Source organism: Pleurodeles waltl, chromosome 7, assembly GCF_031143425.1.
Source record: "Pleurodeles waltl isolate 20211129_DDA chromosome 7, aPleWal1.hap1.20221129, whole genome shotgun sequence".
Lineage (NCBI taxonomy): Eukaryota > Metazoa > Chordata > Amphibia > Caudata > Salamandridae > Pleurodeles > Pleurodeles waltl.
The window spans coordinates 963,748,761-963,765,071 of NC_090446.1; the positions used below are offsets into that span (position 1 = coordinate 963,748,761).

General features: G+C 43.1%; 1 protein-coding gene across 1 annotated transcript in view; it reads right to left on the reverse strand.

Moving 5' to 3' along the window:
* Positions 1-471: 471 nt before the first annotated feature.
* Positions 472-16,311, reverse strand: part of CBX8 (chromobox 8) — a 99,221-nt gene continuing 83,381 nt past the window's right edge. Inside the window, exon 5 of the mRNA XM_069199709.1 lies at positions 472-3,355. Coding sequence (XP_069055810.1) covers positions 2,486-3,355 — 870 coding nt within the window. The 3' untranslated portion in view covers positions 472-2,485. The remainder of the gene's footprint in view (positions 3,356-16,311) is intronic.

Below are 16,311 nucleotides of genomic sequence, written 5' to 3' on the forward strand. Positions count from 1 at the left end.
TTAACTTTCCTTTGGTGCTTTCATTGCACAAAGTGGAGTCGTAAAAAAGTGCGTATATATCACAAGGGACCCCGAAATATGGAACATATTTCATGTTTGCTTGTAAAATACAGATTTCATGATCACAATGACAGCACTCAGAGCTACTCTGCAGAACTTTAACATTGTCAGGGCTATTAGGATTGTGTAGAATGGAGAACAAAATTATGTAGCACAATTTATATGAATTAGTCTTAATAATAAATATACATTGTCTAGTCTTATTTTCATCTATTCTGGAAACAAGGTTTTTGGTGAAATCTGTAAATTTTACAGATTATACCGCACATTATGTGTCAAATGCAGTAAATTCACAACTATGCTGTAACCACTGTAGCCCATCCCTAAATTCAGTGACCGCAGCATTATATTTTTTTTTTAATCAACAGTTTGTTCAAGTAAGGTAGAAAAAACGTAAACAGTCTAGTTCAAAACAATGCCTATTGTTTGCGGTTCCTGGAACAAAAAAGGCTTTTTGAGGCTAACTATCCCGAAGTAAAAGGCATGTACAAATACATAATGGTATAATATGCTACTCTTTTGCCATCTTGAACTCATAGTGACAATTACAAACCACCCAGGCTTTGGCCTCGTGGTGTGTCAACAGAACACCTTGATGAAAATATTGGATCATATTACAGTTGCCTGATGTGTATCCTATATATATTGAATTTACATGCACCGCTTGCATTTGCTGAACCAAGTGTACTAAATTAGGTCATAGAACTACTAAACTAAAAGCACTGTCCTTTAGCGGGAAAACTGTAAGGGTATGAGATTGTTAAATTGATTAAATTGCTGAACTGAAGAATATGTAAGCAGGAATCCGGGGTTCAAATCCCGGCTTTCCCACTGGACCGCACTGTGTTCTCCTATACAAATCACTTCATTTCTATTTCTCATTTTGACTGTCAAATGCTTGGGCGCTTTGAAGGAATCCACTTTAGAGTACGCACTAAACATCAGTATGGTTTACTAGACATGAATGTTGTTCGACATATAACAATATTTAGACGATATACAGTGCACATGACAAAACTGACATCTTGGTTCACTCATGGCAGTGATGTCAGGGCAAGGAGAGAGCAAGTTCTTGCTTTAAAATTATTCATTTTAATAGAAGTCAATGCAGTGATATAATCTAATGTACAAAAGTGAAATACAAGCATTAAAGAAAATATACTTCTAACTCGGACAAGTTTTTTTTACATGATGTTTGCTGTGTCATTTACATGTCAAATATTTGTATGGCTCGTACTTAGGCTCTTACAGCCAAGCCTAAACCCTGGCTCCGCTTTCCTCATAAAACCTGATGGCTTTCCCGCTGTTAATGTCATAGCAATAAAAAAAAATCAGCTCATATTTACCTGGCCTGCAGTTTTCTCCTAAAGCTCTAAGAAACAACCAACTACGTCTTCTGAGATTACAAATCTGTAGCCAGAAATGTAACTGCTTTGGAGTATTTTAGAACCTCTGTGAAATTCTGCCCTTAAGGACCACAACATTCACATGCTACTCGCTTGCTAGACTTGCAATGCCGATAAAAGACTGCCATTATATATTTTTGGGTTTGTGCATCTTGCAGGTCATGATAGAACCTTGAAAGGTCTCTATTTTAGTATTATTGAGGGGGTAAGAGCACCATCAATTATGCAAGCTCCAAAAGACAATTCTGTTTATAGTGTGCATCATATCTATGTACGGACATCAACATTTATACTCTTCCTGATCACAGATTACGGTTGAGCACATGGGCCCCTTCCTGTGCGGTCACTCTAATGCTGTATTAAAAATGTCCAAATAGTAACGAAGCCTGAGCTATCAATCCTGATTTTTAACATCAACTGTGTTTTCAATAGAAAAGATGCACACCTGTACTTCACAGCGTGCCTTTCGGTGTACTGGCGTACTTGCATACGAGTAAACGTATCAACTTGAAATTGCACAGGAGACTGTGACTTTAAAACAGACACACCTCTGCTGCTTAGCTGTGGGTTGAGACAAAATAAAGAAGGCTCAAGGATTTTAGACTTAAATTGGAGAAAATGTTAAATTAGTTATGCTATTCCTTAAACATTAGGCCTGCTTAGCTAGCAACAATGACATTTAATAATGAATATTCGAAACTCCCAAAACAGTCATCTTATGCAAGTGCTGAAATAAGGGGGGGGGGGGTTCAACCTAAACTGCACTGGAGGCGCATAAATCTATTGTTTAAGGTCTTATATTTAAATAAAGCAAGTTAGACTTGAAATATATATACTATATATATATGAATATCTGCTTTCTTAAATAACATATATACACATCTGAAAATATATTTTTTGAAAACCGTTTCAACGGAAAGTGATACAAGTGAATAGAGGAAAGGCTTAGTGACGTGACAGTGGCTTGATCCTGTCCAAATAAGAGAAGAGGTTAGCAGTGAACTGAAAGAGGTCACAGCTTATCTTTTTTCTTTGAAAAATCCTTGGTCCGTGCTGCTTTCTTTAATGGTTACTGTCAGGAAGTTTGATGTCACATCGGTCACTACCACCTTCTCCAGGTTGCTTAAAGAGGGGGTCCAAGTTTCTTCCTCTGGGTCTCCAAGGATCCGAGAGACCGGTATTCTGGCAATTAGAGAAGGTTTGCTGCCATGAGCCACCATGTTGTCCCTGTAGAGATTGTGCACAGCTGTATCGCTTTCCGAATTATGCCTGGCTTTATGGTCACCAAGATCTAGGTGAGTTGGGTCCCCCACCCTTTGCTTAGACCTGGGAGGGTACTGGTCCATGCCATACTTTCCACGGGAATCGAATGGTGACTTTGACATCTCAAAATCTCTTTGTTGGTACCCTAGCCCTGCAGGAGGGGGTTTGGGACCAGTGAAGTTTGTCTCTTGCCTCCTCGCTAGCTGGATGACACTGTGACCCGATCGAAATGAGCCTGCTCCTGAAGCTAGTTCCTCCATCCTCCGAGACTTCAGGTAGTCAAGAACTTTTCCACCCTGCTCTCCGGGTTTCCTAGCAGTGGGTTCCAGGACGTTAGGGCTGCTCTTGTACATTGCTCGCCCGGGTTTAGGGCCTCTTTTCTTTTTCGATGGCTTCAGATGGTATAGATCAGGCTCCTCCTCAGGCTGTGTCACCCTCTCCCTGACACTTTCTGTTCGGGCCGAGCTGCTTGGTCCCTGTGGTGTCACGCCTATGGTTCTCAAACCTTCCCGGGATCTGGAGGTGGAACCTATCTCCTGGGAGGATCTGCTAGGGAAAGGCACCCGGACACCTCTTGCAGCATCACTCCGAAATTCATAGGTTTTAGCTTTAGCCTTCGCTTGTGCCTGAAAGAAAGACAAATCCATGTATTAGTTAAGCAAAACCAAGTATCATCTTATTAATAAAACTCAGGTCCTGAAACAGAACATCACAGAATCACAAAAAAGTAAATATGAAAAAGTCTCTTGAATCAAGTCCAATGCCTTCTACAATGCAGAAGTAGTTACTCTACTAATCTAAAAGGACACTTTTAAATAAGCCTAACTCATACAAGGCAGCATCTAAAGTTCAAGGGTGCCGTCAAACACTGTGCCCAACTATGGTGCAGGAACCATTGATATACTATTGTACCAGAACCAGCGGACTGTTCATCTCTGCAAAAACTATGTATTAACTTCCATAATGCCGACCTAGAATACTGTGAGTACACAAGAAAACATTTACATAGTGTTAGAAGTGCAAGCCAAAGCTTTCAGGACCAAGACCTTGCTAGAAATATATGATCCATCTGCGGACAGGAAGGAAAACAGAAGAAAAACAGAGCTCTTCATGATAATGAGCCCTTTCAGTGCAACAAGCAGACAAGCTCATCACATCAGCCAAATCAAAGTACTACGCCAACACAATCAATGAAGCCACCAACAAAAGCAGAATGCTTTACAAGACAAACAAGCACTGCCAGACCCACATATTGCTCATTCCACAGAAAAGCACAATACAATCAACCTCTTTTTTACTGAAAAATACAGAAGATCCAAAAACACTTCGAAACCACCAAGCCGACTTCATCGCGTACAAGCACCGGCCATAGAATCCTGTTATGGTCAGCCTGAAAAGCTAGGTGCCTATCCTTCAAGTATCACTCACAAGCAAAATGAAGCAAGAAAAAACAGCAGTCTATGTTCTAGCCAAGATTACATCAATGCTAACTACCTTCTGTACGACTACCAGTCTGGCTTCAAATCACACTGCACAATGCAGATTGCTACCTTACACATTGTAGACAATGCCCTCTTGATTACAGACCTGACCTGATAGTTGCTGGACCTCGCCTTTGACACAGTTGACTATCAGACTCGTATGCACCCTGGAGTCTCAAATGGGATTCAGTGCCCATGTCATTCGCTGGCTCTCCTGCCACCTTTACAACATATATCAGATTCCTTATATGGGTGCCTCTATGTCCCAAAAGATCCCCATCACCTGTGGAGACCCCCAGGGTTCCATGGGGTCTCCACAAATGTCCAACCTCTACATGGAGCTGATTGGTGCTCTACTCACAGATAACAGTATCCAGGTTCACCAATATGCAGATGAAACACACTTCTACTTGAAGTCTCTTCTGTCTCCAACACTGGCTGTACATCATCCAGATCTTGATATCCAGTGCCTGACTCTCAGCCCAACCAAGGCAGAATTCCTGCTCTTTGCTAAGAACAAACAAGAAGAAGTACAAACCTGGCTCAATGACAGTTTCAAACCCCAACTTTCACTGACTATAAAGTCACCTGCACCTTGTACATCTAACTCAAACTCATCCTCAAAAAACACATTGCCAAAAAACACAAAGACATCCTTGTGCCAGCTCTTTCATCTAAAGAAAGGGAAAGAATTTCATTCAAAAAGAGACTTCAGAACTGCTGTTCAAGACCTCATACTTTTGCATCTGAATGGTGGCAATGGTCTCTCAGACTCCATACATGTACCCCTTAAAGGCATCCTTTATGCCGTAGCACATCTCTTTCAGAGGTTGAAGAAATATGATCACATCACCCTACGCTAGAGAACTTCCATTGGTTGCCGACCCGCACCATCTTCAAAATCAGCTTCATCATTTACCACTCAATCTAGATCGACAGCTCTATTTTATCTAACAGACAAGCTCAACATCTCTGGTAGTTCACAGCCACAGCTTGGACAATATCACACTGCAGAAGTGTAAAAAAAGAAAAACAAGACAGCAGGCTTTTTCGATTTATGCATTCAGGATCTGGAACAACATCTCCACATCCATCAGGACCATCCCAACGCTGCTCCAATTAAGGAAAGTGTTGAAGATTCACTTTAAAGAACACTATATCACAATGCATTAACCATCCACTACATCTCCTAGCCCTCGTTGACTTTACGCTTGTCTTTGAACCTGTACAGCGCTCCCCTGTCTTTTGGCTAGTTTCACTCAATGAAAATATAATATACAGGCATACAAGGAAAATTAACATCCCTAGGCATTATCAGTGCCCGGTCCGAGGCTCACATTTTTGATGGTACTGATGGAAGAGCAGTGTCTAAAGGAAGAGGGAGCAAATGCCAGAGCATCCCAGACATTAATCAGACTTTTTATTGTGAGGGGAATATGACAGCAGAGACTACAAGCAGACTTTGGTCCACTAACATTGACAACCTTGTACACAACGCATATGACTATAACCAGATTCCTGCATTGGAACAATCACTATACTAATGTACTGAGACCCTCCTGAAGTAGTGCATCAACCACTGGAATCAAAATGTGGCAGGATAACAAAGAAACCAGGATAGCCAGGAGATTCTTTTATTCCAGTTGCCTGGACTAAATGGTGATTTAGTGGTGACTCAGACTGGAGATTTTTTGTAACAGTGCCCTTCCCTCCCAGGTGTCATCGTACTGCTATGCGATGACTCCATACCACCCCGGAAGTAATGGAGTAGAGCAGCGTATAGATACCACCCCTGCAAGCTGATGCCAGTTCCTTTCTTTCTAATGTGGATCTGTACCTCCACTCTTGTTTTGACAGTTCCTAAACAGCTTCAGGTATGCTATTGAATGATGTCCCACTAAAAATAACAGGTTTTAAGCCATGCTGTTTTTGCAGGAAACATATTCCAGTCATTGGCCCGCATAAAGGGTGCCTTTGGTGTCTTGGCTCAGGGCACAACACCAAGTTGTGCGATAAGTGCACCCTCATGCACCGGAAGGCAATCTGAGACTGGGAGGCAATGCTATATGTCGCTGAACACAAGGATAAGTTGTGGCTTTTGCATAGTCCTGCCTCTGCTCCAAGTTGTGGGCTTCAACATGGTTTTGTGAAGATGGTTGCTTGAATGACAGTTTAACTTTGTATTCAAAGTCTTCCGGTAAGTCAAAGTCCAAACACAAGCATAAGGAAGCGAAGCAGGACTTGATCCCAGCCCGCCACTCTTACTTCTAAGTGAAGGCGCGAGGTCATAACTACGTGAGTCGCATTCCTTCGAGATCTGTGAACACAAAACAGATTCCTCAGTTGGTTGTGACGCAGTCTGAGTTTTCCTGGCTGTTGCTGGCCTCGCAGCAAATCAAGGCCTTAAAAGAACCATTTTTTCAGATTTTCAGTGTGCAGAGGGCCTCCATTGCCATGGACTCAGGCCCTAAGGAATCACAGGGACCTTCAGTCAGATTAACGCCTGTGGGTTCCTGTTCTGCACTGTCTGTACAAAGCCAGCAATACCTGTACAAATTTCTACTTGAGCTCCGGGATTTATGCCCATTCCTGACACACCGATTCCCCTGCCAGTGCCACCAGTGCAATAGGATGAGCCGGTGCTGCTACCAATGTGGGAATCCAAATTGATGTTGGCCCTAGCCTGACCAATGCTGTGCTTCGAATTACAAAAATACAACCAGTTGTTATGTAGCCTGACTCTAGCCCTGTGCCTCTGCCACATCACAGCTACCAGCAGAAGCCCCATTATCGTTTTGGTTCAGATTCCTATCCTTTGCCAGAGCAGGGTGCCACCCAGGATGTTGGCAATGGAGATGGTTTGCTCCCACCTCATTATACTGATGATAGCTTAAACCTTGATTTACAGAATACCAGTGGGCTCTGTACCACTCCTGAGCCAGAGCTTGACTTGCCACATGGACCATCAACAGAAGAGTGTGCTTCATTTGCAGTGGTGGTTAGGAAGGCAGCTGAAGCACTACATTTACAGTTACCCTCCATTGAGACCTAAACAAAAATTGTAACAAAATATCTGCAGACTGGGCCAGCAACATCTCACCCCTTACTTCTTTTAAATGAAGCCCTCACAGACACTCTTATGGCTACCTGGTCAAAACCATGTTCTTCCATGCCTGCGAACTAGGAGGTGGCCAGGCGACATATACTGGCAATTAGTGAATCAGATTTTCTCACCAAGCACTCGACTCCAGACAGCTGCAAGCCTCAACCAGTACAGTGAAAACAAACTCATTTCCAACCACTCCTCCAGATAGGAAATCGAAGGGGATTGTAGCTTTTCGCAAGCTCATGTTTTCTTCAAGCAGTCTTGCACTGCAGTCTATGAATGCAGATCTTCTGGTCTCTTCGGGACAGACGATACATGATGGGCAGGACACAGCCATGAAAGTTATTCACACACGGAAGTGTGGTCGGTACCAGTGTGGTCCTTCCTACAAACACATAGATGAGATCCACTGAATTCTGCCCTTTCATGTTTCCAGTCTCTTCAAACAAAAGGTGGACTCCACATAGGAAGGTTTTAAAGACATCAGAACTACAGTGTAGTCCCACTGTCTGTTGACCCTTGCTAAACAGAGCATGTCTTCCAACTACTCCTCCCCTGCTACAACTGCCAATAAACTGTTTTAGAGTGCCATTAGTAGCAATATTCCACCTTACCTCCTGGGCTGGAGGTCCATCATACACGACAGATGGGTCTCCTACAAATTGTTCAGAAAGGTTATGCTCTGTCTTTTCTCTCCAAACAATTACTGTATGTTTTGAACCCAGGTGAATGAATGAATGGTGTCCTTGCACTTGCAGGACGTGAATGTTCAAGGTGGGCCAGGAGCATTTTCCTTTTGCAGTGCTCCCCTTTGACTCACCAGCACCCCTCAGGTGTTCACAAAACTAATGACAGTGGTCGCTGCCCATCTTTGTAGGTCGGGAGTATTTGTATTCTTGTACCTCAACAATTGGCTGTTGAAGGGATACTTACCGCAGTCAGTTGTAGACTACATCCAGACGAAAGCAGAACTCTAGACATCACTGGGGTTTATTAGAACCAGGGTGAAGTTCTATCTGACTACTTCGCAGATGCTTCCATTCACTGAGGTGATCCTGATCACATAATCCAGTTCAAGGCTTTTCTTTGCGGCACGGAGTCCAGGACATTTGGGCTACGATCCTGAGGTTTCATGCTCTGTCCTGGAACACAGTGAGACTTGAAGTTGCGTGGCCTCCTGCATCCTCCTTGTGAACGGTGCCAGGTGGCACCTGCGCGCTCTGCAATAGAACTTGAGGTTTCAGTGTACCCAGCATCAAGGAAACCTTTCCAACGTTATCCAGATTTGGAAGGAGACTGCTTGAGATTTCCAGTGGTAGCGGCTCAAGTGCAACTGGTCCAGCAGCAGGCCTCTCTCCCCTTCCCCACCCAGAGCACACAGTGGTGGCGAACACATCACTGCTAGGCTGTGTAGGTCATCTGGGAGAGGTGGAATTCAGATAATTGGCGCAGTGGCCTGTGAGTCTAGCTCTGTAGGCCTTCCTGCCATTCATCAAGGGAAGATTGGTAACCACAGACAACACCACTGCCATACGGTACTGCAACAAGTAGGGCGTAGTGGGGTCCTTGGTCATGTACCAGGAGTCTGCGTCTCTTGAACGACTGGAGTAAAAGGACATTTCCCTGATTTTGAATCACATAGCAGGGTCCCTGAATACCACTATTAGAAATGGGGTCTCTGGTGGCAATCAGTTTGGCACTCTGTCCAAGCAGGGACCATTACTCTAGTCAGGGTAAGGGAGTTACACTCCTAAGACAACCCCTGCTCACCCCCTTGGTAGCTTGGCACAGGCAGCCAGGCTTATCTCAAAGGCAATGTGTAAAATATTTGTACAAACACACACAGTAATATAGTGAAAACACTACAAAATGGATACTACACCAGCTTAGAAAAATAGACAATATTTATCTAAATCAAACAAGACCAGAACAACAAAAATTCAACATACACAAGTCAAGATATGAATTTTAAAGTAAAAAGAGTCTTACTCCATAGAAAACAATAGAAACGTTGTTGTTTGACAAAGTACCTGGTTTGCGTAAAAAATAAAGCAGCATGGGCGAGCGGGCATCGGAAAAATCAGCGATGCGTCAATTTCTTACTCGCAAGTGAGGCCGTGTGCCATTTCTTCCCCGGTTGGGTAGGCGATGCGTAATTTTTCTCTCCCGCAAGAGAGTGATGCATCAATTTTCAGATGGGGCACTTCGGATCCGTGCAGGTTTACGATGATTTTGAATGCCAGTGGTGATGCTTGTGAAATCCGACCGCACAGTGATGGAAAAACCACATTGCGAGGGGTTGTGTCGTTTATACCGCCGCAATGCAGGTGGTGCGCCAAACTTTTCCCTGCACAGCTTCCTGTGCATGGATTTCCGCCTTTTTCTACCAGCTTCACCTTTCAAGGGCCCCGGGACAGGATAAGGCACCACATGGCAAGGCAGGAGTCTCAGCAGCGAGCCCAAGTGCAGACAGAGCAAGTCTTTGATAGCCCTGAGACTTCAAAACAGGAGGCAAGCTCAGTCCAAGCCCTTGGAGATTCTTCACAAGCAGGAACATACCACAAAGTCCAGTCTTTGTCCTCTTTCAAGCAGAAGTAGCAACTGCAGGCCAACTCAGCAAAGCACAGTAATAGGCAAAGGGTCAGTACTCCTATAGCTCTTCTCCTTGGCAGAGATTCCTCTAGGTTCCAGAAGTAATCTGAAAATCTGGGGTTTTGGGTCCACTAATTATACCCCTTTCTGCCTTTGAAGTAGGCAAACTTCAATGGAAAGTATCCGTTGTTGACAATATCCTGCCTTGCCCAGGCCTGGCCCTAGACACACACCAGGGAGTCAGAAACTGCTTTGTGTAAGGGCAGACAGAGATCTTTCAGGTGTGAGTGACAACTCCTCCCCCAGCCTAGCCCAGATGGCCCATCAGGATATGCTGTTCACAAACTGCCTAACTGTCAGTCTGACCCAGTCAAGGAATCCACAAACAGGCAGTCACGGAATGGTTTAAGCAAGAAAAAGTCTACTTTCTAAAAGTAGCATTTTCAAACTAAATCTAAAAACCCACTTCACTGAAAGATGTATTTTTAAATTGTGAGTTCAGACACCCCACACTCCATATTTCTATCTGCTCTCAAAGGGAAACTGCACTTTAAGGACATTTAAAGGCAGCCCCGTGTTACCCTATGAGAGAGATAGGCCTTGCAACAATGAAAACCGAATTTGGCAGTATATAACGGTTAGGACATGTAAAAACACACCAGCACATGTCCTACCTTTAGCATACACTGCACCCTGCCCACGGGGCTACCTGGGGCAACCTAGGGCCTACTTTAGGGGTGCCTTAAATGTATAAAAAGGGAAGGTTTGGGCCTGGCAAATAGGTACACATGCCAGGTCAAATTGGCAGTTTAAAACTGCACACACAGACACTGCAGTGGCAGGTCTGAGACCTATTTGCAGGGCTACTCATGTGGGTGGCACAATCTGCGCTGCATGCCCACTAGTAGCATTTGATTTACAGGCCCTGGGCACCACTAGTGCACTTTACAAGGGACTTACTAGTAAATCAAATAATTCAATCAGGGATAAACCAATCACCAATACAATTTAAACAGAGAGCATATGTACTTTAGCAATGTTTAGCAGTGGTAAAGTCCCCAGAGTCCTAAAGCCAACAAAAACAGGTCAGAAAAAAAATAGAAGGAGGGAGGCAAAAAGTTTGGGGATGACCCTGCAAAAGGGCCAGGTCCAACAACCACTGTATGAACTGAGGAAACGTTATCCTGAGGTGGCGCAGGAACCTTCCCAACAGTGAGGAGAACTTCAACCAGATCTCTTCACCACTATCATAGACCTCTTGGCTTTTGTTTGTAGGACGAGGATGATTAGGTGTCTTTAAACTCAAGTCAAACTTTTGATAGAGCTTGCATGTACAGATGAAAAATTACCCAGAGACGCTCAATACAATCCATTGGGAAGCAAGATTATATAGCATTTATAAAACAGCATAGATATCTAAGAAGATTTAGTGTTCAAGTTTCAAAACGGATTGGAAAGCTTAATAATACTTAACCAGTTTAGTCCTTGTAGAGCGATAAATATAAACAAGTTTGTGATTACCTAATTCTCTCCCGGACCATCCAGGGAACAGAGACGGACGTCCTCTTCTCTCTGGCTCGCAGATACAGGTTAAGTCATATTCTTTATTTGATTTTTTATTCAAGGTTTTATTTCTTTACACATCTGTTAAATGGTTTCACAGGGTCAGTGCTGTGATGTGTTGTGGATAATGGTCAAAAGTTAGCAATAATGTCACTTGGCTAGTGGGTTTTCTTTTTCATCAAGGCCTTCAAAGAATTTCATGTAGTGCTTAAAGAGGTGTTTATCTAACATCTCAACATGTAACTCTGGGGGCGTCAGAAAGAAACACAAAAAAAATGGGTGATCTATAAGCGAGCTCTTTCGGCCCAATGAAAATAGCAGCTAAACTGAGCTCCATCCAACGACAGCAGGTGCCATCCAGACCTCAATCTAAACTTTGGCATGAATAAGTGTGGCTGGATGAAGTAACGGAGCTGTAGGCAGCTTTGGGAAACCTGCAAATGATATGACCAAAACAAGCACACCTCTCGCAGCATAGGTCTACTGGACAGCAGACCTCAGAGCCTGTCGAAGCCGCTATAGACCCTGTGCGATTCAAGATATTTCCAGAGCCTTGAGGAGAAATAATTACTGCACCCGATGAACTCAAAGGGACTGCGGATTGCTGAGAATGCTGCGACGTAGCTGCCTAGGTCCCTGCGTGAACATTCAATTAAACTGTGGTCTTGAGCAACCGCACTACTGTGGTACTGCAGCAAACAAGCAGAGACATCTAGACACGAAGGCTGGTGGTTGGGAAGCACATCCCACCCAAAGCACCTGACGGGGAGCAGAGACAGTGGGGTACAAAGTCATTGCCTGTTGGGGATGGTACTGCTGTTGGGCAGGTGACTGGGAGGGAGGAGCCCCTCTAGGCTGCAGACCGTCTGCTAGGTCTTACAGATAGGAGAGGACCTCACTGGGACAGATTGTAAATATGCATGCAAGAGGGTCAGTTGTACCGCCACTACAGAGCAGCTGCCAGGGGATGGAAGACCTCAACAGGGACATGTTTCTCTACTGAGACAGGCCAAAGAGCGCCCTGGTAGTTGCAGTGTAGCGGGTGTGCAGGCAGTAACAGAGTTAGGAAGAAACAGCCTGCCGCAGGGTTGATTACCACACTGAACCCACTCCATTACTATTCTTTTTTTTTAATACAAAAGCAAAAATGACAAATGATTCAATAAATAACCCTAAAGGACAGAGTTGTGATTTATAAGGCAATGGACAGGGAAAGTAAACTCTATTAGTAAACAAGTAATTAACTGACATACAGGGATAGATGGACCACAAGGTTACTGGATGTCAACTAGGAAAATTTACCAGATACTCTAATGCTAGGGATCATTTGTGTACGTTTCATGGGTGCACGGTTGTACATGACAGTGACTGCTAGCCTACTAAGCAACAATTCTGTGGTGCAGAACCAGAGAGAGTGTTGCACTAACTCCATGGTAGGGAGAAAATCAGGCCTGGTAGCTATCCGCTCTGGAAACCATAATGTTGCTTGAGTGACAGATCTCATGAAGCTAGATACTGGTGCAGCACAGAACAATGAAGAATCCTGAACATAAACAGGCAGATTTACAGTTTGATAGAAGGTAAGGAGCAGGTCTATCAGAAGAACAATTGCAACCTCGGCCTGATGCTCTGACCATGGAAATGCCAGAATGCTCAAAGAAATGAAAGATAGTCTGCAAACAACAGACTCAAATGTAGATCATCTTACACTAAAGAATGGCTCATTTCAGAAAGCAGCTAGATAAGTATGATACTAGATCAATGGAGCCTAAATCAAGGGTGTCGGAAACTGAGGACACAGCACAATCAATGGCTAACACATTGTCGCCATGTAAAAAGAACTTAAGATCCTCAAACTCAAAACGATGACTCTGAAGGAAAGTCATGGCACATTAATATCAGAATAACTGATATACCCGAATCGAAAACGTTGATGACCATGGACACGTTTGAGGAATTGATGCTTGAATCCCTGTTTGGTTGTCAAGCATTCTCAGCAATTTTTACTGTAGAGAGCACACAGATTGTTAATGTTTAAACCCAGGACAGAGTCCCCGTCCGAATATAGCGTGTATGCTTAACCACAGGGACAGGGACACAATATTACGTTTAAATAGAGACTAGTCAGCTATTCAATGTAATGATTCTCTGGTGGCACTTTATCCAAACTTTACACTACGTGTGCAAGAAGCTCAAAGATCCTTTTGAAAGTTTAAAAAATACTCCATAAAAGAGCAATCAAATACTCTATACTATTCCCGGCCAAATTAAGGGTGGAATGTAATGGGAAAGTATACTTTTTCCACAAAACCTGAGGCGGTGATGAAGTTCCTGGAAAATCATTCAAGCCACTGTCTGGAGCAAACTCAGATGCTAGAAGCCCTAGTGCAGCCTCAGAAGGCCTAATACACCCACCAACTGGTGGCAATAATGATTGACAGTAAAATGTAATGTGCTTACAATGCTTGTGGGTTTATTTGGGTTTACACAAACACATTCAGGCAAAATATGTTATTAGAATGCATCAGAAATAGACATAAAGGAATGATAAATAAGGCATGAACGTTTAGGCCTGTATTTATACTTTTTTTGTGCTGCATTTACACCCTTTTTTGACGCAAAAGCGGCGGAAACGTACAGAATACAAGTGTACGTTTGCACCAAAAAATGGCGTAAATGCGGCGCTAAAAAGTATAAATATGGGCTTTAGTGTGTATGCACAAAATTGAATTACATGTGTGTTAAATGTAAGGCCAAGACATATGTAGTAACTTAATAAATAAGATTACATGAGGTCTGTTGGGTTAAAACTGCCTGAAAGGGGCTCATATAAAGTATATTGCAGTAATGGATGCACTGTGCATCTTGGGCCGTATGTGCATACAGTGGCACCCATGCATGGAGTGTAAACGCAGTGATTATGAACATCATTACTTGGGTTTCTTTTGACAGTTTGAATTAGGTGGGCAGTTCACCAACAACTCGTGTGGGTGGAGTTGGGGAGGGTGCGAGTTGGGGTATAAAGTGAAATGTTTGATCCTATTCATTTGGCACCTCACACCAAAACACAATGTCACACTTGGAATGGTAGCTGTCTGAATACACAGCCCTACTCCCTGAATGGTCCCAAAAACAGTGAACAAAACTCTTAACCTGATTTGCTGGCATGTCAGAGGGCTTAATAATCTTCGTAAACCTCATCAAGTTCTGATCTAACTTGATCCCCATAGGACTGAAGTTGTATTTCTACAGGAGACACATTTCTACAGGAGACACAAGCATTACCATGGTCACACTCCAGTTTATGTGTCGACCTGGGAAAATCTTAGCTCTTTTTCTCATTTCCTCATATCATCTTATTCAAAAGGTGTGTGGCAATACTGACAAACAAAAATGTGAATTTCACACTGAAAGAAAGCTTGGCGGAACCACTGGCCTGTTGGATTTTGGTTGTAGGCTTTCTGCACGAACGGCCAGTAGTAATGCCTAATGTATGTATGTCACAATTGTAAACGTGTTTGAGCTTTTTGATGATCTCAAGCTCAAGAACTGCCATGACTAACTTGGTTCTCTCATTGAGACAAGACAGATCCACACAGACTCACAGATCAACAAAACATTTGAACACCACACTACATGAGGTTATGCACTTATATAATAATATTGTAAATGTATGAAGAATGATGCATCCCACAGAAGAGAATTAGACTTTCTACTCCGCAGTACATGATGCGAGCTAGCACACTGAATTCAGCGTGGTCTAAAGGCATATTGAGCTCAGTAGGTGATACACACATCACGGAAGGTACTGTCCCTGAAAATATCTGACCCATTGCTACAGACCGGGCAATGGAAGTTAAAAAGAATTTAAATATGAGACTTTGTATTAGACTCAGAGGTAAGGGCTGGCATTTTGGAATATTTTAGGCAGAATTAAGGACTAGTTCAAGAAATAGGAGTTCTATGGGAGGCCCTTAAAGGATACATTGTAACATGTGTATCTGTAAAGGGGCAGGTATGCTGAAGTTGTTACGTACAAGACTAGATATGTTAAAGCAAGAAATAAAACAACTCAAAGTAGAATATGAGAAAAGGAAAAAATTAGCAATGGTGTCTAAGATTCACAAAACTCTAGAGAAATTCAGGGAGTCAGCGAGAAGTAAAGTGTTGTACCTGGGGAAAAACAGCCAAGTCTGGGCTTTTGGAGAAGGAGATAGACCAGGTAAGACACATGCTTGGGTACGAAAGGCAAATAAAATGAACACGTCAATCTCTAAAATAACGGGCGAGAACGGATGGATAAATGACAATGGCAGAAACATTAGACATATTCAGACAACATTGTGAACAGTTTCAATATGGTGATTATTGAAATAATTGCTTGAATAATGCTGCATTAGCTTGGGTAGACTGGGGACTACGAGAGCTGTTAAATTCCCCAAAAACAGATGAAGATGTGCAGATGGAAATTGCAGCGCTAGCAAATGGACAAGACTCTGGGGAACGATAGCTTCCTGGTGGAATTACACAAACAGTACTCAAACATACTGGCCCATAGATTTTTGGAAGTGTACTATGAAGCAAGAACAAGGGGCAAGTTACCCACCTTCCATTTTCAAGACTGTGATTGCGGTTTTCCCAAAGCTTGGTCGCAATCACACCAGGTGTATCTCATATTTCACTATTAAACATGAATAACAATAGTTTCGCTAAGATTTTAGCAGAGATTATAGCCTTTAATGCACAGTCATTCTCCCAGAACAGTCTATTTTTTTCCCCCAGAGATCAGGAGTGTTTTAAGCTGATGGCTGTGATATATAAAATAGATCCCACAATTTCT